The sequence below is a fragment of the Giraffa tippelskirchi genome, chromosome 9 (genome assembly GCF_054371585.1).
Source record: "Giraffa tippelskirchi isolate mGirTip1 chromosome 9, T2T-mGirTip1v1.2.pri, whole genome shotgun sequence".
Classification (NCBI taxonomy): Eukaryota; Metazoa; Chordata; class Mammalia; order Artiodactyla; family Giraffidae; genus Giraffa; species Giraffa tippelskirchi.
Window position 1 is genome coordinate 133133933 of NC_137283.1, and position 25630 is coordinate 133159562.

Sequence of the window (25630 nt, forward strand, 5' to 3'; positions counted from 1 at the left end):
AAATATAGAAAACTTACTGAAATGATGAGCGTATCTCAGAACATAGATTTATCATCTTCTTCTCTTCTTTCCAGAATAAAAGACCAAGCTATGATAGCAACTGGTGGAGTGATAACTGGCCTGGCCGCCTTGAAAAGGCAAGACTCTGCCAGATCACAGCATCATGTCAACCTTAGCCCGTCGCCTGCTGCCCAGGAGAAGAAACCAGTCAGGCGTCGACCTCGGGCCGATGTTGTGGTTGTTCGAGGCAAAATCCGGCTTTATTCCCCATCTGGTTTTTTCCTCATTTTAGGGGTCCTTATCTCCATTGTAGGAATCGCAATGGCAGTCCTTGGATATTGGCCTCAGAAAGAACATTTTATAGATGCTGAGACGACATTGTCAACAAACGAAACTCAGGTCATCCGGAACCAAGGCGGTGTGGTGGTTCGCTTCTTTGAGCAACATTTGCATTCTGATAAAATGAAAATGCTTGGCCCTTTCACAATGGGGATTGGCATTTTCATTTTCATCTGTGCCAATGCCATTCTTCACGAGAACCGTGATAAAGAAACCAAAATCATACACATGAGGGACATCTATTCCACAGTCATCGACATCCACACTCTGAGAATCAAGGAGCAAAAACACATGAATGGCATCTACACTGGTTTAATGGGAGAAACAGAAGTAAAGCAGAATGGGAACTCCTGTGCTTCGAGACTGGCAGCAAATACCATTGCTTCTTTTTCAGGTTTCAGGAGCAGTTTTCGGATGGACAGCTCTGTCGAGGAGGATGAGCTTGTGGTGAATGAAAGTAAGAGTTTTGGGCATCTTGTGCCACCGTTGCTCTCGGACAGCTCTGCCTCTGTTTGTGGTCTCTATCCACCTCCTTCCAAGACAACTGATGATAGAACCAGTGGCCCTAAGAAATGTGAAACCAAGTCAATTGTGTCATCGTCCATCAGCGCTTTTACATTACCTGTGATCAAACTTAATAATTGTGTGATTGATGAGCCCAGTATAGATAACATCACTGAGGATGCTGATCACCTCAAAAGTAGGTCAAGGAATTTGTCAATGGACTCCCTTATGGTCCCTTTGCCCAATGCCAGTCAGCCCTTCCAGCCAGTCAGTCTGATGCTGCCAAGGAATAATTCCATTGGAGAGTCATTGTCAAGTCAGTACAAGTCCTCTGTGGCCCTTGGACCTGGAGCTGGACAGCTCTTGTCTCCTGGGGCTGCTAGAAGACAGTTTGGGTCCAACACATCCTTGCATTTGCTCTCATCACACTCAAAATCCTTAGACTTAGAGCGGGGTCACTCCACGTTAACTGTTCAGGCAGAACAACGAAAACATCCAAGCTGGCCTCGGTTGGATCGAAGCAACAGCAAAGGATATATGAAACTAGAGAACAAAGAGGACCCAATGGAGAGACTTCTTGTGCCCCAAGCTGCAATCAAGAAAGACTTTACTAATAAGGAGAAACTTCTTATGATCTCAAGATCTCACAATAATTTGAGTTTTGAACATGATGAGTTTTTGAGTAACAACTTGAAGCGGGGAACTTCTGAAACAAGGTTTTAATGTGGAAAACATATCTTATTTTACAAGGATATATATTTTAAACCTATTTTCACTGTTGTTTCCTTGTTAAAGTTTTGGTTACAAGCCTTTTTAATCAAATAGTTTGTAGTATATTAGACCTGGCTGCTTAACTGTGTAATGGAGATGGTTATATGTTTGGATTACTTATGATTGCAATACTCTGTATACTATGTGTGATTTTATTTTTTCCAAAAGCATGGTCTCTTTTATTAATATGAATACAAAATACTTCCATCCAAATTAAAGTTCCTTTCCTTTCAAGTTCTTTCATCGATGATCATGTTCTTTCATCGATGATCACACAAAGAGCAAAGTGTCCAATTTAGAAAAGCCAGGGTACCAAAGTGTGGGCTGGAAGTATAAATGCAATGCACATCTTAGGTGTCATTTTCTGAAAAATTGCTTTAGGATAGGTTAAATTATTTAAAAGGCAAAATATTTGGCTTCTATTCAAGCTAAATAATTGGATTGGTTAAACTTGTTTAGTTCTGTGTGAGTAACTGGTATGAATTGGTAAAGCTGGTTGTGACTAGTACCCTGAGCTCTAGGTAGGTTGTATTTTTTCAAAATCAGTTCTATTTTAGTGATATTTTAGTAAGAAACCATGTATTCAAGAGCTATGGCTGAGAATGCCAGATATTCTTAGGGGTAAGTATCAAAATGCTCTTAGCTTTAACTTTAGATATTCAGGATTGACATTTTTTTGCAACTGACTTGAAAAATGAGTGAAACAATTTAGTGTTTAGAAGTGCTATCTTGAAATAATTATATATATGAAGAAAATGTTGACTAATGAATGAAAATATATGCTAGTAAATGCTAACTAGTCTCAGTACCTTTCCCTAGCCATCTCTCTCCTTATCTAATATCCACTCATTCCTACATCCTTGTTTTCTCCTAATATTTCTTAGTTCCTGTTATTTGGAAGAAAATCAGCTAACCTTGACATTTCTTTTATCTTCGCATATCACTAAGTTGGTGGTTGAAGAAAATTTAGTCCTTGGTACATTGCCTTGAAAGTTACCTTGTTCTAGAAAAGCCTTATGATAATTCCAAAGACTTTCTTATGGTATAATAAATATTTAGGATTATAGTTCTCAGTTATTGAAGATAATAAATATTAAAATAGATTTTCCACCAGGAAAATTTCATGTTTTCTGTTCGGGTAACCTAACTTAAAAAACTTGTTTAATGGAACACTCAGGAAATTTTACAAGTTTTTCTCAATGTGTAAACATTTCTGAACATCAGTATTGCAGTTGTAGAAGACAAAAAGGAAGATATCTCTGTATTTGTAATTCCCCACAATTCCACCTTGTATTGGCATCACAGACTTCCCTGGATTGAGGCACAGTGTTACTTGTTAGAACATCAAGCCTGTGTATTGTAATAGTGTGGGCTTAATATTTTATGATAAAGCATTTAATAAACCTCCAGTCTTAATATAAGTGTGTGTTCTTCATACATTTGCTATTATTTTTTGAATGAAATACATTTCGCTTAAAGTACTGTTTTTCAAACTTTCAGATACATTCTACCAAAGGCACTTGATACCCTAACATCTGCACTGGGTGCTGTGACTTCTTTATTTTATTTTTTTATTTTTTATTTTATTTAGATTAATGAGCTAGGTCCATCCACCTATTGAATTAAGCTATTTTGATATCTTGTTATTTGGATGTGATGCTTAATTTTATGTGTCAAGTTAGCTAGGCTGAAGGATGTTCAGATTTCTAGGTGTGTCTATTAACATGTCTCCCAAACAGACTACCGTTTCAATTGGTAGACTAAGTAAATTGCCCTTACCGATGCAGATGGATATAATCTAACCCACTAAAGGCCTGAATAGGACAAAAAGGCAGAGGAAGGATGAATTCCCTCTCTCTACGTTAGCTGGGGCATCATTTTCTCCTGTCCTAAGAAGTCAGTGCTCCTGGGAACTCCGACTGTGACTTATACCATTGCCTTAAACAAAAGCTCCTTGGTTTTTAGGCCTTTGGGTTGGGCTAGAACTACCACCTGCTTTCCTGGGCCTTTCTAGCTCAAATAGTGGGACTTCTTGGCTCCAGAGGTAATCCTTCATAATAAATATATGTATATATATCTAAAAATATCTACCTGTTAATATCTATCTAATCTCCTATTGGTTTGGTTTCTCTGGAGAACCCTGACTAATACACTGAGGATCATTTTCACTTAAAATTTCTCTGATTTTCAGAAAAATAACCAGATACATAGCATCTAGCAAATGTCAGTGATACTCCTAGATTTGAAAACAATGGCTCACAACACCCCTGATGTGACAAATGACTAAAGCAATATAATTTGCTCAGCTCACCCCTGAAAGAGCTCTAGCAATTTGAAGAGGATTAAACAGCATGGGTCTTGGAAGATTTAAAAAAAGGAATTGGGAGCTCAAGCAGTGATTTCCGTTCAATCTCCTCTCCATCAAAAAGCCTGAGTTTTTACTTCTAAACAAATCAGTTTGTTAAGCAACAAATAATTTTCTTATTTTAAATTAATCAAAAATGCATATTGCTAAGTAAAGCTTTCGATAAATGTGAAGTAGCTATGTTGCCATATTGACTTGATGTCATTCCACCCCAAAGCAATGAAGCTGGAATTTATTAGTTAGACTATATTTTGAACATTTCCCTTAGTCTTTTACAAATACTGCAGATTATTCATAAACTTCATGTCTTCTTCTAGTAAACCCCAGAAATCTGAACCGTGAACTAGCTGCCTCCAGCCTAAAAAGGTTCTAAGGCCTGTGACCTATCTGGGTTATATTAGTTTGCTCAGGCTGCCATACAAAATACCACAGATTGAGTGGCTTAAAAAATAGTACTTTATTTTCTCACAAGTCTGAAGTCTAAGATCAAGGTGTTTGGCCTGTCTCCTTGGCTTACAGAAGGCCACCCTCTCACTGTGCGTCTCTAGTGTGTCTTTGTCTTCTTATGACCATACTAGTCATGTTGGATTCAGTCCCTACCCTCAAGACCTTATTTCACCTTAACTACCTTTTAGAAGGCCCTGTCTCCAAATAGGGTTACATTCTGATGGACAGGGGGTTAGGACTAAACATATGAATTTGGGGGGTGTGCCCATCAACTGAGGTGTGCCCTTAAGAAGCAGGAAAGCTGAGTGTTCTTAGCCTGGAGTAGGTGACAAGAACACAGTATGCAAAACAAATGGCTTTGTCACCCCCGCTGTGTAGCTTTGAATAAGTCACTTAATCTCTCCCTCTTGATAAATACAATTTCAACTAATTTCTTAATTTCAAGTCTTTGTTCCTCAAACGGGTAGTAGAGATGAGTAAGAACAAACTATAAAGTACTTCCTAACTCTAAACGTCCAGGGTTTTTGGTGCCATGGGGTAAAGATCCATTGCTATATATTAAATGGTTCAATGCTCATAGAGAATCCAGGATGTGCTTGAATGGGCCCATAGTGAACATTCAACACATATAAACTATTACTTCCTGAAAGTATCACCTAAGAGCTTTTCAACCTTCATGCCACCCCTACCCTATGCCCCTGTGGTAGGGTGAATAAAAGGCCTTTAAACATGTCCATGTCCCATATAGCAAAAAGGACTTACAACTCTAAATTAAGGATCTTAAAGCAGGGGAGATTATCCTGGGTTATTCAGATGCGACCAGTGTAATGAAAAGGTCTTTGTAAGGAGGAGGCAGAGGAGAAGCTGAGGTGAGCAAAGCAGCCAGAGAACAGAAGATGCTGATTGGGCTTTAAAGGTGGAGGGAAGAGCCATGAGCCAAAAAATGCAAGGAAGGATACTAGAAGCTGCTAAATGCAAGGAAATGGATTCTGCCCTCAGCGCTTCTCTAGAAATCAGCCCTGCTGGTTGGCCTTGACTTTAGCCCAGTGAAAATGACTTTGGACTTCTGGCCTCAGGAATTGTAAGAGAGTACATACATGTTCTTTTAACCCACTGATTTTGTGTGGACTAGCTAATTAGCACATGAGCCAGTAGTCAGCAGACTCGTGTGTGTGTGTGTGTGTGTGCTCAGTCACTAAGTTCTGTCTGATTCTTTGTAACCTTATAGACTGTAGCCTGCCAATGTCTTCTGTCCATAGGATTTCTCAGGCAAGGATACTGGAGTGCACTGCAATTTCCTTCTTCCAGCAGACTCACAAGCAGGATCATAAGCAGACTCATACCAGGTGATAGCAGGTGGCACAAAGCTTATGTGATCAATGTATGATCAATTTTAGGTTTACGTCAACACTGATAATGTAAGTGTAATCATTTAAACAAAAGTGGTAGAGCTTTTTTGAAGCAAGAATTACTGATTTTGATACATAACAAAAAATAGAATAGTTGCTTAGGAGCAACCATCAATTATAAAAGCTTTCAGGCTCAAATTAGTGTTTCCATGTACATAATTTTAGAAGAAACAGCGGTAGTCAGTAGAAATCAGTAAAAAGAAAAACATTTTAGTGAAACTTTGTCTCAGAATGGATATTATGCCAGAATTTAACAATTTGCTAGATGAAGATGGGTTTTTAGCTATTTGTTTTAGCAGTAGAAATGTAATCCTTTTTAATTCTTATGGGAACACACCATGAAAAACTAAAAAAAAAGTAAAATAGATTCTTGAAAAGACCCACCAGTTTGCCAAAATTTTATAGTGTTTTAAATATTAAGACATTGACCTTCCCAGTGGAGTATATTCAACTTCTATAGCATTTAGCTTGTTCAAAGGTCTTAATCACTAGTTCTCTAAGTAGGAACCATAAAAGCCATACATAGATTACTCTGTCTCATACTTTCAATAAATTGCCCTGTTCCCCTTCACCCACCTTACATGTAATTCTGTTTAAGACATTATATCAATAATAAGGCACATAAACTTGATATTAGATCCCCATTTGATGATTTTAGTTCTTTGTGATCTGAATTCAAACTGAAATAATTTCATTGGTTTCTCTTTATATGCTCTTTCTCCCAGGATGATGGCACAGGTGTAAACGCCCACTTCATTGAAGTGCCTTTTATCAAATAGTTGATGTCATCTTGATATAATAATTTAAAAATCAAAGAATTAAATATTGCCATTTATGGCAACATGGATGAATCTAGAGAATATTGTACTAAATGAAGTAAGTCAGACAGAGAAAGACAAATGTTATGTGATATCACTTATATGTAAAATCTATTAAATGAATTTATTTACAAAAGAGAAACAGACTCACAGACATAGAAAGCAAGCTTATGGTTATCAAAGGTGAAGAGGGGATAGACTAAGCATTTAGGATTAAAAGATACACATCGCTATATATAAAATAAACAACGAGGATGTACTGTATAACACTGGGAACTATCTTTCAGTATCTTATAATAACCTATAATGGAAAAGAATCTGAAATATATATATATACACACACACATATGTTTCAGTCACTTTGCTATATATCTGAAACTAACACAATATTGTAAATGAACTGTTCAGTTCAGTTCAGTTCAATCACTCAGTCATGTCCAACTCTTTGATACCGCATGGATTGCAGCACGCCAGGCTTCCCTGTCCATCACCAACTGCCGGAGCTTGCTCAAACTCATGTCCTTTGAGTCAGCAATGCCCTCCAACCATCTCATCCTCTGTTGTCCCCTTCTCCTCCTGCCTTCAATCTTTCCCAGCATCAGGGTCTTTTCCAATGAGTCAGTTCTTCACATCAGGTGGCCAAAGTATTGGAGTTTCAGCTTCAGCATCAGTCCTTCCAATGAACATTCAGGACTGATTTCCTTTAGGATTGACTGGTTGGATCTCCTTGCAGTTCAAGGGACTCTCAAGAGTCTTCTCCAACACCACAGTTCAAAAGCATCAATTCTTTGGTGCTCAGCTTTCTTTATAGTCCAACTCTCATATCCATACATGACTACTGCAAAAACCATAGCTTTGACTAGATGGGCCTTTGTTGGCAAAGTAATGTCTCTGCTTTCTAATATGCTATCTAGGTTGGTCATAGCTTTTCTTCCAAGGAGCAAGTAAGTGTCTTTTAATTTCATGGCTGCAGTCACCATCTGCAGTGATTTTGGAGCCCCAAAATATAAAGTCTCTCACTGTTCCCTTGTTTCCCATCTATTTGCCCTGAAGTGATGGGGCCAGATACCATGATCTTAGTTTTCTGAATGTTGAGTCTTAAGCCAGCTTTTTCAATGAACTGTATTTCAATTAAAACCTTTTTTTTTTTAGTAATAAAAGTCAAACCTGCCCAAGAATAGGGCTCATTAACATGACAATTTGGTCACTCAACCTTCATGTGTTAATAGGTCAATTCATATTCTTAAAACACAAATTTAGTAAACCTGTATGTAAAAAAGAAAAAAAAAATATATATGTAAGACAGTATAAGAAAAGAGAAAATAGGCCATAAAGAAGATATAGGAAACATCTATACATAGTATCTTGTCATTCTCACCTCAGGTTGGCTTTTTCCACGATCTTAAAATTCATTTATTCTCTTTTTTTTTGTTTCCCTCTACTACTGGTTGATTCAGCAATTGTTTTATACCACAAATGCTTGAGAAAATTACTTTTATTTTTGTCTCTTCCCCTATTAATTCACTATTTAGTGGTTTGAGATTTTCTATTAATTTTCTATTTCTCTCTCATTACCAGGTAGTATAGACTTTCCAATGGCTCCCCTGATAACTCAGTTGGTAAAGAACCTGCCTGCAATGCAGGAGACCCCAGTTCAATTCCTCGGTCAGGAAGATCTGCTGAAGAAGGGATAGGCTACACACTCCAGTACTCTTGGGCTTCCTTTGTGGCTCAGCTGGTAAAGAATCCACATGCAATGAGGAGACCATGGTTTGACCCCTGGGCTGGGAAGATCCCGTGGAGAAGGGAAAGGCTACCCAGTCCAGTATTCTGGCCTGGAGAATTTCATGGACTGTATAGTCCTTGGGATCTCAAAGAGTCAGACACGACTGAGTGACTTTCACTTCACTCTAGACTCTCCAGGAGCGTGTATTCTCTACAAATTAAATGTAGAGATTTTGTTAACAGTCTAATGGTTTATAATCTAAAAAGGTCACAATAATTTTGGTACAAAAGATAAAATACTTGCTAATAGAAACATACAAATCTAGAATCAAGAAGCAATAAGAACATAAGTGTTAACGCACAGTGGAACATACAAGTTCATGGCAGCATCAAGACTTGAATCCAGAACTATTGATTCCCAATATCAAAGTCAATTAAAATCAAATCAAGCTTTTTTAAAAAATTAGTTGAACTGAAGTAGGCAAACCTAGAGCCTGTTACATGGAGTGAAGTAAGTCAGAAAGAAAAAAACAAATATCATATATTGATGAGTATATTAATGAACATATATAGGGCTTCCCTGGTCATTCAGTTGGTAAAGAATCTGCCTGTAATGCAGGAGACCCAGGTACAATCCCTGGGGTAGGAAGGTCCCCTAGAGAATGGAATGGCAATCCATTCTAGTAGTCTTGCCTAGAGAATTCATGGACAGAGGAGCCTGGGGAGCTACAGTCCATGGGGTTACAAAGAGTCAGACACGACTAAGCAACTAACACACACACACTCACACACGTGTATACACACAAACACAGGCAAACCTAGAGCCTGTCATACAGAGTGAAGTAAGTCAGAAAGAGAAAAAACAAATATATATTAATGCACATATATGGAACCTAGAAAAATGGTACTGATGAACCTGTGTGCAGGGCACAAATAGAGATGCAGATGTAGAGAAGAGACTTGTAGACACAGCAGGGGAAGGAGAGAGTGGGATAAATTGAGAGAGTAGCTTTGAAATATACACATTACCACGTATAAAATAGATAGCTAGTGAAAGTTGCTGTATAACAGGGAGCTCAGCCTGATGCTTTGTGATGATCTAGAGGGGTGAGTACTCTTGCCTGGAAAATCCCATGGATGGAGGAGCCTGGTAGGCTGCAGTCCATGGGGTCGCTAAGAGTCGGACTCGACTGAGCGACTTCACTTTCACTTTTCACTTTCATGCATTGGAGAAGGAAATGGCAACCCACTCCAGTGTTCTTGCCTGGAGAATCCCAGGGACGGGGGAGCCTGGTGGGCTGCCGTCTGTGGGGTCGCACAGAGTCGGACACGACTGAAGCGACTTAGCAGCAGCAGCAGCAGCAGAGGGGTGAGATGGTGGGGTGGGAAAGAGGCTCAAGAGGGAGGGGATATATATATATATGTATATATATATATATATACACTTATGGCTGATTCACATTTTTGTGAATTCACTTTCACATTTTGACAGAAACCAACACAAAACTGTAAAGCGATTATCCTCCAATTACAAATAAATAAAGATTTTTAAAAAAACATACATTCAAAATCTGATAAATAGATTTTGGGTTTATTATGCTAATGCTAATGCTAAGTCACTTTAGTCGTGTCCGACTCTGTGCGACCCCACAGACGGCAGCCCACCAGGCTCCCCCGTCCCTGGGATTCTCCAGGCAAGAGTACTGGAGTGGGTTGCCATTTCCTTCTCCAATGCATGAAAGTGAAAAGTAGGACTGGTTAAAATTTCAGCCAGAATCTATAGTTCAAACTTTTCATCACATCTTAGAAGTGTATGTGGGGTTATTGGGGGTGTGGTAATATACTGGAGACTAACATTAGAGAAAGCACAGTGTTTGGAATGAGAATTTTCAATACCTATTTTATAGTTTGGCTTCCTGTGTTTGATTTATTAACTTTGTAACTCTGCCATGAAAATTATGCCATTAAGCCCTTCTGAGCCATTATGTTATCTTTGAACAAGATCTATGGAACTAAAATGAGTCATTTGCATCCATATTCAATAAACCACATGTACTAGAGGAAAGACAGCAAGATAAGGAGGAGGGCAGGAAGAAGTATGGGACTAGGGGGAGAGGAGAAAATGCCATATGTTTTTTCTGCTTATTAAAAACCCATGCCCAGCAAAAGGCATTCCATTTATATTTTATTTTGGAATAAAAGCAAGCTTATAATTTTTAATCACTGAAGCAGTGAGGAAATATTCTTAGTTGATTTTAAATACATTTTAGTACACATTAATAGTGTTTGTTATACAGCTCATTTGAATCAGTCACCCTCAGGGTTTGTGAATTAATCATTAACTTTAGGTTGTCAACTAATGATTCATCAATAACTCTAAGATGCTCAGAGATTATTATTCTAAAAATGAAATCACTTTTTGCTGCACTCAGATATTTTCTGTGTTCATTAAGTATATATTTTTTCTTAAAGCATTTCCAAACTCCAAATGTGTTACTTTCTGTTATCAGTTATAATGTTAATACCCTGAGACGTCATATTGACTTTTCAGCCAGTTAGCTGAGGAGTTAGGGAAATATCTTTCAAAGGCTCTTACATTTTATGAGCACACTATTATAGTTTCTTACAGTTTCAGCATTAAGGGGGTTGAATAAAATATATAGGAGCAAAAATATGGAGAGCATTTAGAACCTGGATCATATTCCATATAGGCTATAAATAATTGTCCTGTACAGTGTAGCATGCTCATTATCATTTGACAGATAGGAAAAAAATTATGAACTAATCTAAGTGAAATATATTCACTTTGGCATGTGAATACTACCTTGTATTTTATATTGGCTAACAAAATATGCAGCAGCTTACAGAATAAATTTCATATAAACCGTCCTTTTCTTACTCTAGAGGTCTGGCAATGATATGCACTAAGAAATTCCAACACAAAATTATTATGTGTTTATAAAATTATACCAAAAAGGCCTAGTCCTACAAGTATAGCCTCAGTCAGTCATTCAGTTGCTCAGTCATGTCTGACTCTTTGCAACCCCATGGACTGCAGCATGCCAGCTTCCCTGTCCGTCACCAACTCCCAGAGCTTGCTCAAATTCATGTGCATCGAGTCAGTGATGCCATCAACAAGCACAGCCTACTCTCATATATTTATTTAGTGTTTAATATATGCATTATTCACATTCCTCTCTTTCAACTTTTAAAATATATCTGTATATTTTATTATTTACGTTTGTTAACATAATGTTATGGTTATGTTCTCTTTGGATGACAGGTTAAAGGAGAGGTAACATTGAATACCTGAGAAGGCAATGGCACCCCACTCCAGTACTCTTGCCTGGAAAATCCCATGGATGGAGGAGCCTGGTAGGCTGCAGTCCATGGGGTCGCTAAGAGTCGGACACGACTGAGCGACTTCACTTTCACTTTTCACTTTCATGCATTGGAGAAGGAAATGGCAACCCACTCCAGTGTTCTTGCCTGGAGAATCCCAGGGACGGCGGAGCCTGCTGGGCTGCCGTCTATGGGGTCGCACAGAGTCGGACACAACTGAGGTGACTTAGCAGCAGCAACATTGAATACTGACCATTCTGCAACAGAGTAGTAACACTGCCATGGGTTCACAATAGAAGCAAAGAGAGAATATCTGAAAAAATGGGGGTATCTCAAAGTATGTATTCTATATTTGTTATTTTTGTTCTTTCACTCTTGTTGCCACAGTCTACCAAGAGCTGACTCTTGGTCAGAATAGAAGTTATTGTTAATTCAGATATGTGATTGAATTATTTATATATGGGAAAGTTTGGGAAATTCTGGAATTGATTTTAACATATTCTTTGTAGACTCTTTTCTCAATATTTCTATTTTTCTAGACTTCAGACTTTATTCATCAAGATGCCTCAGAGTCTTGCACAGTGTTGGTACTTATTAGACTCCCAGTAGACACTGATAGAATTAATTTATATTTTTTTTCATGGGTGAAAAATAAAGGTTATATTTCGATGTACTACACTTAAGGGTCAGTTCCCAAAAGACCCTATGATAAGAAAGGGAGAACATACGTGGGTGATTATAAAATATTAACTTTTAATTTAACTATAAATTAAATTTTAATTTTCAATATTTACTGGAAAATAGCATGAACTGGCCTGTAAACCAGTTTCTAGAAGTGAAGAAGGAATTAGTCCAGTGGAACTCTTGGTCCTTTAATCCTAGAATGAATAAGGAAAGTGATTTCAAAAGCTAGGTTATCTTTTCTAAAACAAAGAACATAGAAAAGCTATTTTTGAAATGCAAAAGCAATTCAGTACCTGCAGAGATGGTCAATGGCCTTTTTGAAAATTAACTTTGTTTTATCTGTCTGCCATATACTTGCTTTTTAATTTTAATGCCCAAGCTCTATTTGAAGTAAAGCAGATATTTCCATTTGACCAATGGAGCAGTTCCCCGGTGTACATAATAATTCAATTTCATGAATTTATATGTCAAAATGATCATTTGCAGTTAGTGTTTCTAGAGAGCCACAGGTTACAATCCATTTACCAAGGTCTTGTGATTGGTGTGGCACATCTTCCTCATTCTCCAGTCTCACAGGAATTCCAGCATTACCTCAGCATGCAAATTATCTTCATTTCATAGATATAAACCTGAAATAGAAACTTGATCTTAATGAGATTTTATACCTATGAGCTAACAGCAAATACCAGAAGCGTGGGAAAATTGAAATTTAAGATGCAAATATCTCTCTTTCAAGTTATGTGAGAAGAAATTCAGATGTTACTCATTTTATTAAAAAGGTAAGGAAATTGATTTTTTTAAAAACTCAAGTATTTCATGGGCTTCCTAGGTGGTGCTAGTGATAAAGAACCCGCCTGCCAATGCAGGAAACGTAAAGAGACATGGTTTTGATCCCTGGGTTGGGAAGATCCCCTGGAGGAGGGCTTGGCAAACCATTCCAGTTTTCTTGCCTGGAGAATTCCCCGGAGCCTGGTGGGCTACAGTCCATAGTTTTGCAAACTGTTGAGCACTACTGAAGCGACTTAGCATGCATGCATGCAAGTATTTTATATGCATTCATGGGATGCTGTTGATGGCATTGGGAACCAATTATGAGAACTGCACTATTCTTAACACCCTGAAAGAATATCAAAGAGAAGGTAATGCTCTCTGGAAGAAACAGCTTGAGGTAGACTTTGAAGATTTGTATAAAACAAGGAACCATCTCAAGAAAAATCACTTAGAGGAAAATAGCAGCCATAGTTAAGAGTTAGAACCAGGAAGAAGTAAAGCCTGCAAGACACATGGCCTGTCTGAAGTACTGAGTTTGAACGGAAGAGACCAGAAGATAAGTTGCAAAGGAACAGAGTTCACATTCACACTAGTCTGCTAGTCACTAGTCTGCTTTTCTCACCCTCATCTTTGGCTCCTTGGACACCATATCTTGATTTTTTTTTTTTTCCTGCCTCATTAGTTCCTTCTTCTCAATCTCCATGGCTGGTCTTTCCCTTTCTTCACTAACACTGGAGTGCCCTAGGGCTCAGCTCCTGGTTCTCTCTTCTGGATCTACCCTCACTTACTTAGTGATCAGATAGCTTTTTAAACCATCTCATGTCCATGACTCCTAAACTCTCCCTTTTCCACTTGTATACCTACTAGACAAATTAAATTTAACATATCAGATAGTGAACTCCTGTTTTTCTCTCTAAACCTGATCTATCTGTAGTCTTCCCCTTTTCAGTTGTTGGTGACCCCATCATTCCAGTTGCTTGGACTCACAACCTTACCACCTTCACTGACTCTGGTTTCCCCACATCCAATGTTTCAGCAAATGCTATTGGCTCTACCTTCAAAATATATCTATAATCCTGACATTTCATACCCACCTTCACTGTTTCAATTCACCATAATATCTCACCTGGAAATCTGAAATAGTCACATAACTGGTCTTCCTACTTCCATCCTTCAGTGTAGTCTACTCTCAACGTGGCAGCTGGATGAATCTTGTCACCTGTCTCCTCATGCCCTGCAGTGGCTTCTCAACCCTGGCAGGACCTGCATAGCCTTCCCCTTTGTTAAATGCCTCCAATCTTCATCTATTACTACCTGCCTTGCTCAGCTCCACCCACTCATTTTCCTTCCTTATCATTGAACACAACAGACATTTGCCTGTTTCAAGGTTTTCCGCAGTGTGTGCCTTTTTTCCCAAAATGTTGTTCCTTCAGATACCTGTCCCTGCCCAACATCAAATGGCATGCCTGGGGAACTGTTGAGCCACTTCTTCATTTCAGAGCCTGAGATAAGTATTTATGGATTACTCTTTCCTTTCCTGCCCCGCAAGGCATAGATTGAATTTACCTGTGGGTCCTGACTCATTTGGACAATGGATGCTGATTCTGACCAGAGCTCTGTCATCTACATCTCCCTCTCTTACTCTTCCTGCCACTTACTAATTTCTGTCTATTTAATCTCTCAACAGTATCTAGGGTTTTTCCTTTAGATTTGAGCATCCCAAGCTACTGCTTCACCTTTGCTTTCAGGACTTTCTTCAACTATTATTCATACGTCTAAAATCATTTGCATGACATTACTAGTTTGGAAATAATCTGCAGTCATTATTATAAAAAACACACATATCCTCAAAAGAAGAAACTGCATAACTTAGAAAGTGAAATATCTCCCATGATCCCATCCTCAGATAGCCACAGCAACAATCACTTTTAGCAAGCCCACTGGGCACCAGGCATTGTGATAAGTACTGTGGAAACAAAGCAAAATAAGACATAACCTGACCTTCAAGGAGTTTACAAGCTCAAATAACCAAGTACCTCTTTGCTGCACAGGAATAGCCACTGTGCTATGACCTTTAGCTAATACCTTGCTCTGGACACTAACCATCCACTCTGGATGCCTGCTCTGGCCCTGCAGATGCACAGAACCCCCTGCGGACAGCATGAAGGCTGAGGAGGTGGAAACAACGGACTCAGAGTGAAGAGGCTGGATGAGACCAGGAAGACCAAATGCAAACAGTTTTGAAAAGACTGTTGCTGAGATGATCCAGAAACTGAAAAATTATTCTCATGTCACCTATGCTTGAACGGATTTGAGTATACTCTGTTTCTTTCTTTCTCAGTGACAGATCTCAGAACTTTTAAAATTATTTTTTAAAAAGTCCCTTAGTCTAAAGCAAAATATTCTCAAAACTTGAGAAGCAGAGGAACGCATCGTCTTAACTACACTTGAAAAAAAAGCCAGGCAAGGAGGGGTATTTGACCCAACTCAAGAGGGTCCTAGGAAATTTGTAGTATATGTCTGTTTGCAATTCAGCCTTTGTGACTCTCCTCTTCCTATCTCTACATATGGCTCTTTGGAACAACTTCCTCCAGCCTCTGAGCTTCTAAGAGGAGAAGATCTAAAATGACAATTCATGCTATTTAACTATTAGTAATTGATGACACTTTGATTTTTAGCCTTTTTATCTCTAACTGTAGGATGAATGTCTTTGTTCTACAGTTAAATTATCCCAGTCTTTGCAAGAAGTTGGGGCAGGGGAAAATAATACTTCTACAGGCTCTATTCTTCTTCTGGAAACTTCTTTCTCAAGAAGAAAAAGCCAGGCTGGCTAGCTACCAGAGAACTTTTCCAGGAATTCCTGGGAATGAAAGAGCTGAAGTCCCAGAATACCTGCTATTTCTAGGACCTAGAAAAGCCTCTGCATTCCCTCTAGGACCTAGAACTGCCCCTACCCCAACTCCTCCTCCTCTCTTCTTGAGTTTGGACTCCATTCTGTCTTCTCATCCTTTCGCCTTATTTTCTCCTCCAACTTCCTTAGTCTCTATTCCAAGTCTCCTGAGCATTAGCTTTATGGTTTTCATTATTGCTACATAGCTGATCTAAGCCAATATGGACACAAATAACCAAGAAGTTCTCACCAACAGCTACAGATCAGAGTAACTAGTCTCTTTCTTGCTACCAGGTTATAATGAAGGCAAGTCTCTTACTGACTTGTGTGATAAGATAGACATTAATTAGCAAGTAAGAGGAAAAACTGTTCTGTAAGTTGAGCAAAGTTCAAATGTTTTCCAAAATGTATACACTCCTATTACACCATAGCAGAAGAAAAGTGTCCCTCCACCTTCTGAGAGTCCTTGGTTGGGTCTGAAATTAAACTGACAAAGGCAGACAAGCAGGAGAAAAGCACAGACATTTTAATACATTTTTATGTATGCATGGGAACCTTCACCAGAAAATGAAGACACCTGAAGAACTGATCAGAGCAGGAAGCTTCCATAGCCTATTAGACAAAGAAACAATGAATGTGTGAAAAATTGACACGACAAAGGGGTTTGGACTGGGGTAGTAAATGGTAAAGTAACAAGTTTGTTTATTCAGCTTTCTCAGCTCAGTATTCCCTATCCTTCCCCCTTCCTCCAGAAACAAGGAGGGTGTGTTTCACACAGGGCATTTATCTCTTGCTTTCAGGGAAAATAATATGAGTGGGGAATATCACAGTGACCTTCCTTTTTCTGCCATTTTCTCAAATTTCTCCATCTTAAGATATTCAAAACATCAAGGTGCCATATTTTGGGGTAACATGTCCTGAACCCCCTCAATATCTTCCATGACAATTTCACTCAAGGCAGATATGGTCATCTAAAGAAGGGGTTCCCAAACTTTTGGAGCTCAAGAATCCTTTACATTCTTAAAATTTATTGAAGACTCCAAAGAGATTTTGTTTATGTGTCTTATATCTGTGGTTATTTGTTGCATTGGAAGATACAACTGAGAACTTAAATAAATATAATGACATCTCCCTCTAGTTGTCAGAGCAATGATGCTTTCACATATGGAGTCTCTGGAAAACTCCACTGTGTACTCATCAAAGAATGAGAAGGAGAAAAGCAAATAGAACCTTATTATCAGGGAAATAATTTTGACCTCATGGACCTCTTTCCAGCCTCTAGAGCCCCCGAAAGTCCCCAAACTGTACTTTTTTTTTTTCCTAAAAAAGGGTTTATGTATTTATTATGTATGTACTTTTGTTTTTTGGCTGTGGTGAGTCTTCACAGTTGCAGTGAGAAGGGGCTACTCTTCATTGTCATGTGCGCAGGCTTCTCATTACAGTGGCTTCTCTTATTGCAGAGCACAGGCTACACCCTGCTCGGGCTTCAGTAGTTGCAGTGCATGGGCTCAGAAGCTGTGGCTCACAGGCTTATTTGCTACATGGCATGTAGGATCTTTCCAGATCAGGGATGGAACAAGTGTGTCCCCAGCGTTGCAAGGTGAACTCTTAACTACTGGAACACCAAGGAAGCCCATGAACTATACTTTCAGAATCACTCATCTGCGGTTACAATTCAGTAAAAGAACAGATGCAGCTAGAATCTTCTGAATCAATATCTTGGATGTTTAAAAATAAAATTCTCAGGCACAATCCCTATGAATAAAAGAAGAAGAATGAGATAAAAGGTATCTCAAGTCTTTAGAACCTGCTCATAAAAGTGTGGGAGAAACTCCAAAATGGTTCAGCCAATCTCCTTGCCTTGAATATCACAGATTTCATAAATAGGAGCTCATCTCTCACAGCCATTTTGCTTTTAGAAAGCCACTGATTTTAACAATGGAAGCTTCCTTCTAATATCATAATACTAGTTAACAAAGTCTCTGTTGTTGCTAGAGATTGAAAAAACAAAAAGGTGAAGGTCTCACCACAACTACCCCTACCTCTAAATTACCTTGGAGCAGATCCCAGATACCCCAATTCTTCTGTAAATGTTTCAGCATTTATCCCTAAAGGAGTCTTCTCTCATCTTAATCTGATAACATCATTATCATACCCAAAAGTGTAACAAGAATGTCTTAATATTATCAAATACTCATTTGGTATTAAAATTTCTCCAGTTGTTCCATAGTTTTTTCTGTCAGTTTCCTCATATCAGGATCCAAACAAGATCCACACCTTACAAGTGAATAGTGTCTTTTAAGTCTTCTTTAATCTGTAGATTTCTCCTTTTTTCCCCTCTTGCAATTTCTTTGTTGAAGGAAATAAACCATTTGTCCCATATTGTTTTCCACATTCTGGATTTAGCTGACTACATCCCTCTGGCGTTATTTGACAAGTTTCTCTGCCCCATATGTCCTGCGTATGGCTTGTCAGGACTGAGGGTTTTTTTGGATCCCCTTAAGGAGGCACATGAAATGCATGGACTCTTTTTTGTGAATTGCAATAACAAGAAATATATGTAATGGTCTCTACTCCCAGTTCCTGGCAGCAAGCTCCTGAAACCCTTGTCATGTCCTAAGTGATAAGAGCACTAGGAGCATCTCTTAGTCTAATATTTGTCTTTGACTTGACCTCATTCCTGACACAGGGCTCCTTAAAGTGTTATGATTTCCTAAGTGATAAGAACACTAGGAGCATCTTTTGTTCTAATGATGCAACTCTAGGTGGGTTCCTGGATGACTCCTGGGTGGGGACTGGCCACCAGGAAGACCAAGTCATGATTAGAAGCTTGGAATTTTCAACTCCAATCCTCATTTTCCAGAGAGGAAAAAAGGAGGTGAAAATGGAGGTAATAATTGATCAGGGCTGCATGAAGAAGCCTCTGTAAAATTCCCATGGTAGGGTATGCAGAGCTTCCAAGTTGGTTGAACTCATCCACACCGAGGGGACACACCCCAGCTCCAGGAAGACAGAAATTTCTGCACTCAGGACCTTCCCAGACCTCTTTCTATGTATCACTTTATCTGGCTGTTCATCTTTTATCATTTCTTTACAAAAACTGGTAAGCTTGAGTGTTTCCCTGAATTCTGCGAGCTTCTCTAGCAAATCAGTCAAGCCCCGGGGTGGGGTGGGGGAGGTCTTTGGAACCTCTGACCTACAGCTGGTTGGTCAGAAACACAGGCATCCAAAGTGTGTATGGGGGAGGTGAGGGAGGTCTTGTAAGACTGAGACATTACCTGTGGTATCTGACACCATCTTCAGGTAGATAGGCTCAGAATTATGTTAAACTGTAGGACACTTGGCTGTTGTTGCAGATAATTATTGGTGTGGGGAAAACCTCCACATATTTGGTGATCAGGAGTAAAGTGTTTTGTTAAGTCATAAAGGTCAACTCACAGGGGAGAGAAACACTTTAGGGAAGAACTCAGTTTTTCCTTACATAGCCAGGGAAGAAACGGAGTTTTACTCAAAATAGTGGCATTAAGGTGAAGTGAGCTGTTAAAATTGGATTGTGTAGGGATTGAGAAAAAAATCTTCATTGAATTAAACCCTGTGATTTATCAGATTATCTGCTACAGAAGCCATGTTACTTACCACTATTAATAAACCTATAGTAATATCACTTTGTCCAGAAGAAACTGAAAGTAAAAGTTTAGTCACTCAGTCGTGTCCGACTCTTTGCAACCCCATGGACTGTAGACTACCAGGCTCCTCCATCCACGGGATTTTCCAGGCAAGAGCACTGGCTTGGGTTGCCATTTCCTTCTCCAGAGGATCTTCCCGATCCAGGGATCGAACAAGGTTTCCCACATTGTAGGCAGACGCTTGACCGTCTGAGCCACCAGGGAAGTCCAGGAGAAAGTTCAGTTCAGTTCAGTCACTCTTTCATGTCCGACTCTTTGCGACCCCATGAATCGCAGCACGCCAGGCCTCCCTGTCCGTCACCAATTCCCGGTGTTTACCCAAACCCATGTCCATCGAGTCAGTGATGCCATCCAACCATCTCATCCTCTGTCATCCCCTTCTCCTCCTGCCCCCAATCCTTCCCAGCATTAAGGTCTTTTCCAATGAGTCAACTCTTCATATGAGGTGGCCAAAGTATTGGAGTTTCAGCTTCAACATCAGTCCTTCCAATGAACACCCAGGACTGATCTCCTTTAGGATGGACTGGTGGGATCTCCTTGCAGTCCAAGGGATTCTCAAGAGAAAGTACTATAAAGTAAATTACAGGCATCTCAATAATCATCTTTAACGCTATCAATTTTAATAATATTTTCCTAATGTGGCCTTCTTTACCTGAAAAACACAACTATTTCGGTTATTATTTCTCCCTCTGATATTTAAATTTCTGAGAGCCATATGTGACTGAAACAGTATTGATAATGATTTTATTGTCTTCTAAAGTTAGGGCATTCTAATCTTCAACCAATGATGCCCAGTGACAAAGACATTTTATTGTCTCAACATCCTGTTAAGAATTTTTTTTATTTCAGTTCAGTTCTGTTCAGTCTCTCAGTCATGTCTGACTCTTTGTGACCCCGAGGACTGTAGTACGCCAGGCCTCCCTGTCCATCACCATCTCCAGGAGTTTACTCAAATTCATGTCCATTGAGTCGGTGATGCCATTTAACCATCTCGTCCTCTGTCATCCCCTTCTCCTCCTGCCCCCAATCCTTCCCAGCATTAGGGTCTTTTCCAATGAGTCAACTCTTCACATCAGCTGGCCAAAGTATTGGAGTTTCAGCTTCAGCATCAGTCCTTCCAATGAACATTCAGGACTGATTTCCTTTAGGATGGACTGACTGGATCTCCTTGCAGTCCAAGGGACTCTCAAGAATCTTCTCCAACACCACAGTTCAAAAGCATCAATTCTTTGGCGCTCAGCTTTCTTTATAGTCCAACTCTGACATTCATACACGACTACTGGAAAAACCATAGCTTTGACTAGACGGACCTTTGTTGGCAAAGTAATGTCTCTGCTTTTTAATATGCTATCTAGGTTGGCCCTAACCTCTCTTCCAAGGAGTAAGCGTCTTTAATTTCATGGCTGCAGTCACCGTTTGCAGTGATTCTGGAGCCCCAAAAAATAAAGTCTGACACTGTTTCAACTGCTTCCCCATTTATCTGCCATGAAGTGATGGGACCGGATGCCATGATCTTAGTTTTCTGAATGTTGAGCTTTAACCCAACTTTTTCACTCTCCTCTTTCACTTTCATCAAGAGGCTCTTTAATTCTTCTTCACTTTCTGCCATAAAGGTGGTGTCATCTGCATATCTGAGGTTATTGATATTTCTCCCGGCAATCTTGATTCTAGCTTGTGCTTCATCCAGCCCAGCGTTTCTCATGATGTACTCTGCATGTAAGTTAAATAAGCAGGGTGACAATATACAGCCTTGACGTACTCCTTTTTCTATTTGGAACCAGTCTGTTGTTCCATGTCCAGTTCTAACTGTTGCTTCCTGACCTGCATACAGGTTTCTCAAGAGACAGGTCAGATGGTCTGGTATTCCCATCTCTTTCAGAATTTTCCAGAGTTTATTGTGATCCACACAGTCAAAGGCTTTGGCGCAGTCAATAAAGGAGAAATAGATGTTTTTCTGAAATTCTCTTACTTTTTCGATGATCCAGCAGATGTTGGCAATTTGATCTCTGGCTCCTCTGCCTTATCTAAAACCAGCTCGAACATGTGGAAGTTCACGGTTCACATATTGCTGAAGCCTGGCTTGGAGAATTTTGAGCATTACTATTACACAATAATAATTTCAATAATAAACTTTCTCGATAGCATCATCATGTATTTGATGGTTCTGGTAAAGTTCTCTCAAGCAGGGCAGCCTCTGGAAAAGTCAGAAATTTTTAAAACCTCAAGGATCGTAATAATTTAATTCACCTGATTCTCAAAAGATGAGGTTTCATAGCAAAAGGAAAATGATAATGGGAAAAATAAGCTTGAGAGTTTTCCTTTATGAGGTGGACTTCCTTTTCTGCACCATTCAATACCCCCTACATTTGAACTAGAAAAAAGTTGTTCAGTCTATGGAAACATACTTGTTTACCAGGAGACTTCTTTACTCACATAGAATAAAGCTTGATAATGTAACCAAAAGTGGGGTCTGGGTGCTTGGCACTTAAGGTTGGTGGAAAGAGAAGTTTGCTTTATTTTGGATGCGGGCAACTGAGGGTGGAGGAGAGAGGACAGATGCCTGTCGAAAGTTCAACCCTCTACACCACCCCAGAAATCAGGGGGCAAGAGCTTTTATAGGCAGCTGGTTGGTGGGGGGACTACGTCTAGAAACAGAACAGTTAACTCTGACAGTCATCTCGAAGTTTTCTTCGGTGGGCTGATCAGCATCATCCTGATTGTTTTAAGTACAGTTACTCTTCAGTTCTAGGGTCAGTTTGTTCCCATCTTCTTGAGGTCAAATCTCAGAATTGTGGCAGTTTATGTCATAACTACAGTCTGGTCATCATGTAGTTAACTTCTACTGGATAAAGGTTTCAGTATGTATAACACGGCTCACAGGATTAGCTCAGAATATTATCTAAAGCCCTTGAGAAGGAACTAAAGGTCCTTGACTATGCTTAATGATTGAATGATTATTATTTAGTCTGTTGGACTGTTTTCCTTTGTTTCTGCATTTTCTCACTTCTCTGATTAAACTTATTCTTTGGCTAAAGTTTTTCCATAGACAAAAGGCAAGCAGAGGACATAGGGGACAAGCACCGTAGGGTCTTGCTCCTTTTCAATAATACTTGAGTGGTCTGGAAAAGAGGATTTAGGCTTATGTGCCTTTATAAAAGTGTTTGTTGCTCTTTGTTTGATCATGATTAATTTGGCCAAAAATGATGTGGTTGCAGCCTCCACTGTTAGCCCTATGGGTATTAATCATCTCCTAGGTGATCTCGGTTTCCATGGCAACTGTAATATTTATGTTTTCACTGTAGCACTGGCTGGTCTCCAATGGTTGGAAGGGCAGGGTAATCCTGAAACATTAAGTCTCAATCATAAATTTCTCATTGCTGCTATTAGAAAACCAGTTCACCACCTCCAAGTATTATTATTGATCTGTATTCAGATAAGTGAATTACAAACAAAAGTGTTCTGAGACAACTCTGTCCTTTTTTTCCATGTTACCAGGCTTTTCTGTCCAAAGGATTTTTGCTGACTAAAGAAGTTTCTGGTATTTGCATCCATATTTTTATGATAACTTTAAACATACATAATATATCATTCTTGCATTTGTATGGAAATACATTCAGTAGGTCTAGTATAACTCCCTAAAGGGAAAAGAAAATAAATATTAAGTATAACTTTATATATTCTTTAAAACAGAGAGATCAATTAAGCCCAACAGACAGTGAATTAAAGTTTCAGAATTTTGTTAAAATTAAAAAGAATCAAGAGTGAATTGTCCATGAGAAAAAGTCTCTGATCTTTCCTGCCTTCATCAGAAGTCATAAATATTGTATCAGTTATCAAGATTTTCCTAGAAAGAGTTTCCATAACAATGAAATCAAGCAGACTGTCTTACATCTAGGGGGATTCAAAGGTGGAAGAAAGTCTTTTCTGAGAGATGGCCTGGAGCAAAATTATAGATTCTTGGTCCCTTGAATTAATGGTGTCAGTATCCCTGCCGCCTTTCTTCAAGTTCTTTGCATCCTGCATGTCTTCTAAAATATACAATTAACCCGTTAGGCTAATAAATTTTAAAGTGATAGTTCTCTCAGGCTTAAAAAAATCATGCCACGGAAGCATCTTCCATTCTGATCATGCACAAAATTGGCCCCATCTTTTTCTTTGGCCAAAGGTTGCCAATGGTACCACAGAATGATGCACTGCCCTCCTAGAAACTTGTTTGTATCATGTCTGGTATAGGAGGCAGGGAAAGCTGCAGGGGGTGGGGGGCAGAGAGGGGAAAGGATGAGGACAGAGAGTGAACCATTGACATTGAGTCACTTTGTGGGGTCTCACTGCTCTGTGCACCAGGACTCCTAGACTGTCCTCTAACAAGCAGTACATCCACTAAGTTCAGAAGTGTCCATACCTCATGCCTGGTGGCTGAAGAGACACAGTTTAGTGAAGTCGAGCACTCAGAAGAGCGTCTTTACACACCAGGTGCTCAGAGGACACTCTGCAATAAAATTGAAGGAAAACTTTAGTCCGGCCAAAGGGCACAGTTTTAAACAGAGAGCTCTTAAATGGGAAGATTGGGATTGACATATACACACTACTATATATGCAATAGATAACTAATAAAAACCTACCGTATAGCACAGGGAACTCTGCTCAATACTCTGTAATGGACTACATGGGGAAAGAATCTAAAAAAGAGGGGATATATGTGTACATATAACTGATTATCTTTGCTGTACACCTGAAACCACCAACACTGTAAATCAACTACAATAAAAATTTTTTAAAAAGAAAAGTGATCCCAAAGAACTAGCTAAAATGTAGCAGCAACAGCAATAATAAAAAAATCTGGAAACAAAAAACAAAACAAAGAGCGATCTCTTAGGTGGCATATATTCAAACTTTTGAATTTTTCTACTGTATTCCATAATTCAGATACAGTGGATATCTCCAAATATGAAAATAGGGCTATACAAAATGAATTCCATACTGAGTCTCTCCAAAATTGGAAACTCAACAATTAAGAGACTGTATTTCTCTCTCAGTGCTTCCAATATAAGGGGGCATGGGGAAGACAATAAAACACTGCCAGTGGTGGGATACAGTAATTAGGTCTGCTTCTCTGTGATGTTTTTGTGCTCACATTATGGAAAATCCCCATAGAATCTCAAACTGATTTCAAAGTCTTCTGTCATTATGATAAAAGAAATCATTTGAATTAGACATGCATGTAATTAGCTCAGTTCTCTTAGAGGGAGCACTTTATCTTTGAAGTGGCTATTCAGAGTGGACACTCCCTGAGCAGAGCCTTTGCAATAAACAAGATTGATACAATTCTTTAAAAGCATGTTGTTTTATGAACGCAAGCTCCAGTGTCTGGGTTCCTGGTAGTGGCTGCTCTCTCCTAGATGAATGGAAACTAAGGTTTCCACTTCCATTTGTGTGTGTGTGTGTGTATGTATGTGTGTGTGTATGTGTGTGCATGCGCAGAAAACAAGTCACTTCCTGTGTAGAAGCCAGGTTCTGCCTCCTATATTTCTGTTCGACTTTGAGCATTTTTCCCCTTATGTAATGGGCATGTCTGCGTTCCAAACATGGAAGCACGAATATACTTGCCTAATGTTGGAGTGAAGAGCTCACGCAGCACAGGACACAAGAGCCTTGGAATGAAAGCTCACCCTTCCCACCAGTTGGCACTTTGCAAAGGAAAACAGGTATTAGTGGTCTATTTTGAGCTAAATCCTCCCCAACAATAAACATAAGTGTACCAGCCTGAAGTGTTAAGAGACCCTGAAGGAAGTGCTAGAAAAGCCTTCAGCTGCAGCATTTTGGATTTTGCAGGTCGCTTACAGGATGAAGAAAGAAAAGGGGACTTTGTGTGGCCGTCT

The 25630-nt window shown here is 39.2% G+C and overlaps 1 protein-coding gene and 1 long non-coding RNA gene across 3 annotated transcripts in view; one reads left to right on the top strand and one right to left on the bottom strand.

Annotated features, from left to right (window-relative positions):
* The window catches only part of TMEM200A (transmembrane protein 200A), an 80174-nt gene extending 77139 nt beyond the window's left edge, over nucleotides 1–3035 (top strand). For both annotated transcript variants that reach the window (XM_081530862.1, XM_081530861.1), the window contains one exon: nucleotides 75–3035. In XM_081530862.1, the coding sequence (XP_081386988.1) occupies nucleotides 91–1566 (1476 nt within the window). In that variant the 5' untranslated portion in view covers nucleotides 75–90 and the 3' untranslated portion in view covers nucleotides 1567–3035. The remainder of the gene's footprint in view (nucleotides 1–74) is intronic.
* LOC145521858 (uncharacterized) lies at nucleotides 780–19435 on the bottom strand. Its single transcript, XR_014065749.1, has 3 exons — nucleotides 19344–19435; nucleotides 12930–13033; nucleotides 780–904 (listed from the first exon to the last, which is right to left on the bottom strand). It is a non-coding gene; the product is annotated as an uncharacterized LOC145521858 (long non-coding RNA).
* Between the last annotated feature and the right edge of the window lie 6195 nt (nucleotides 19436–25630).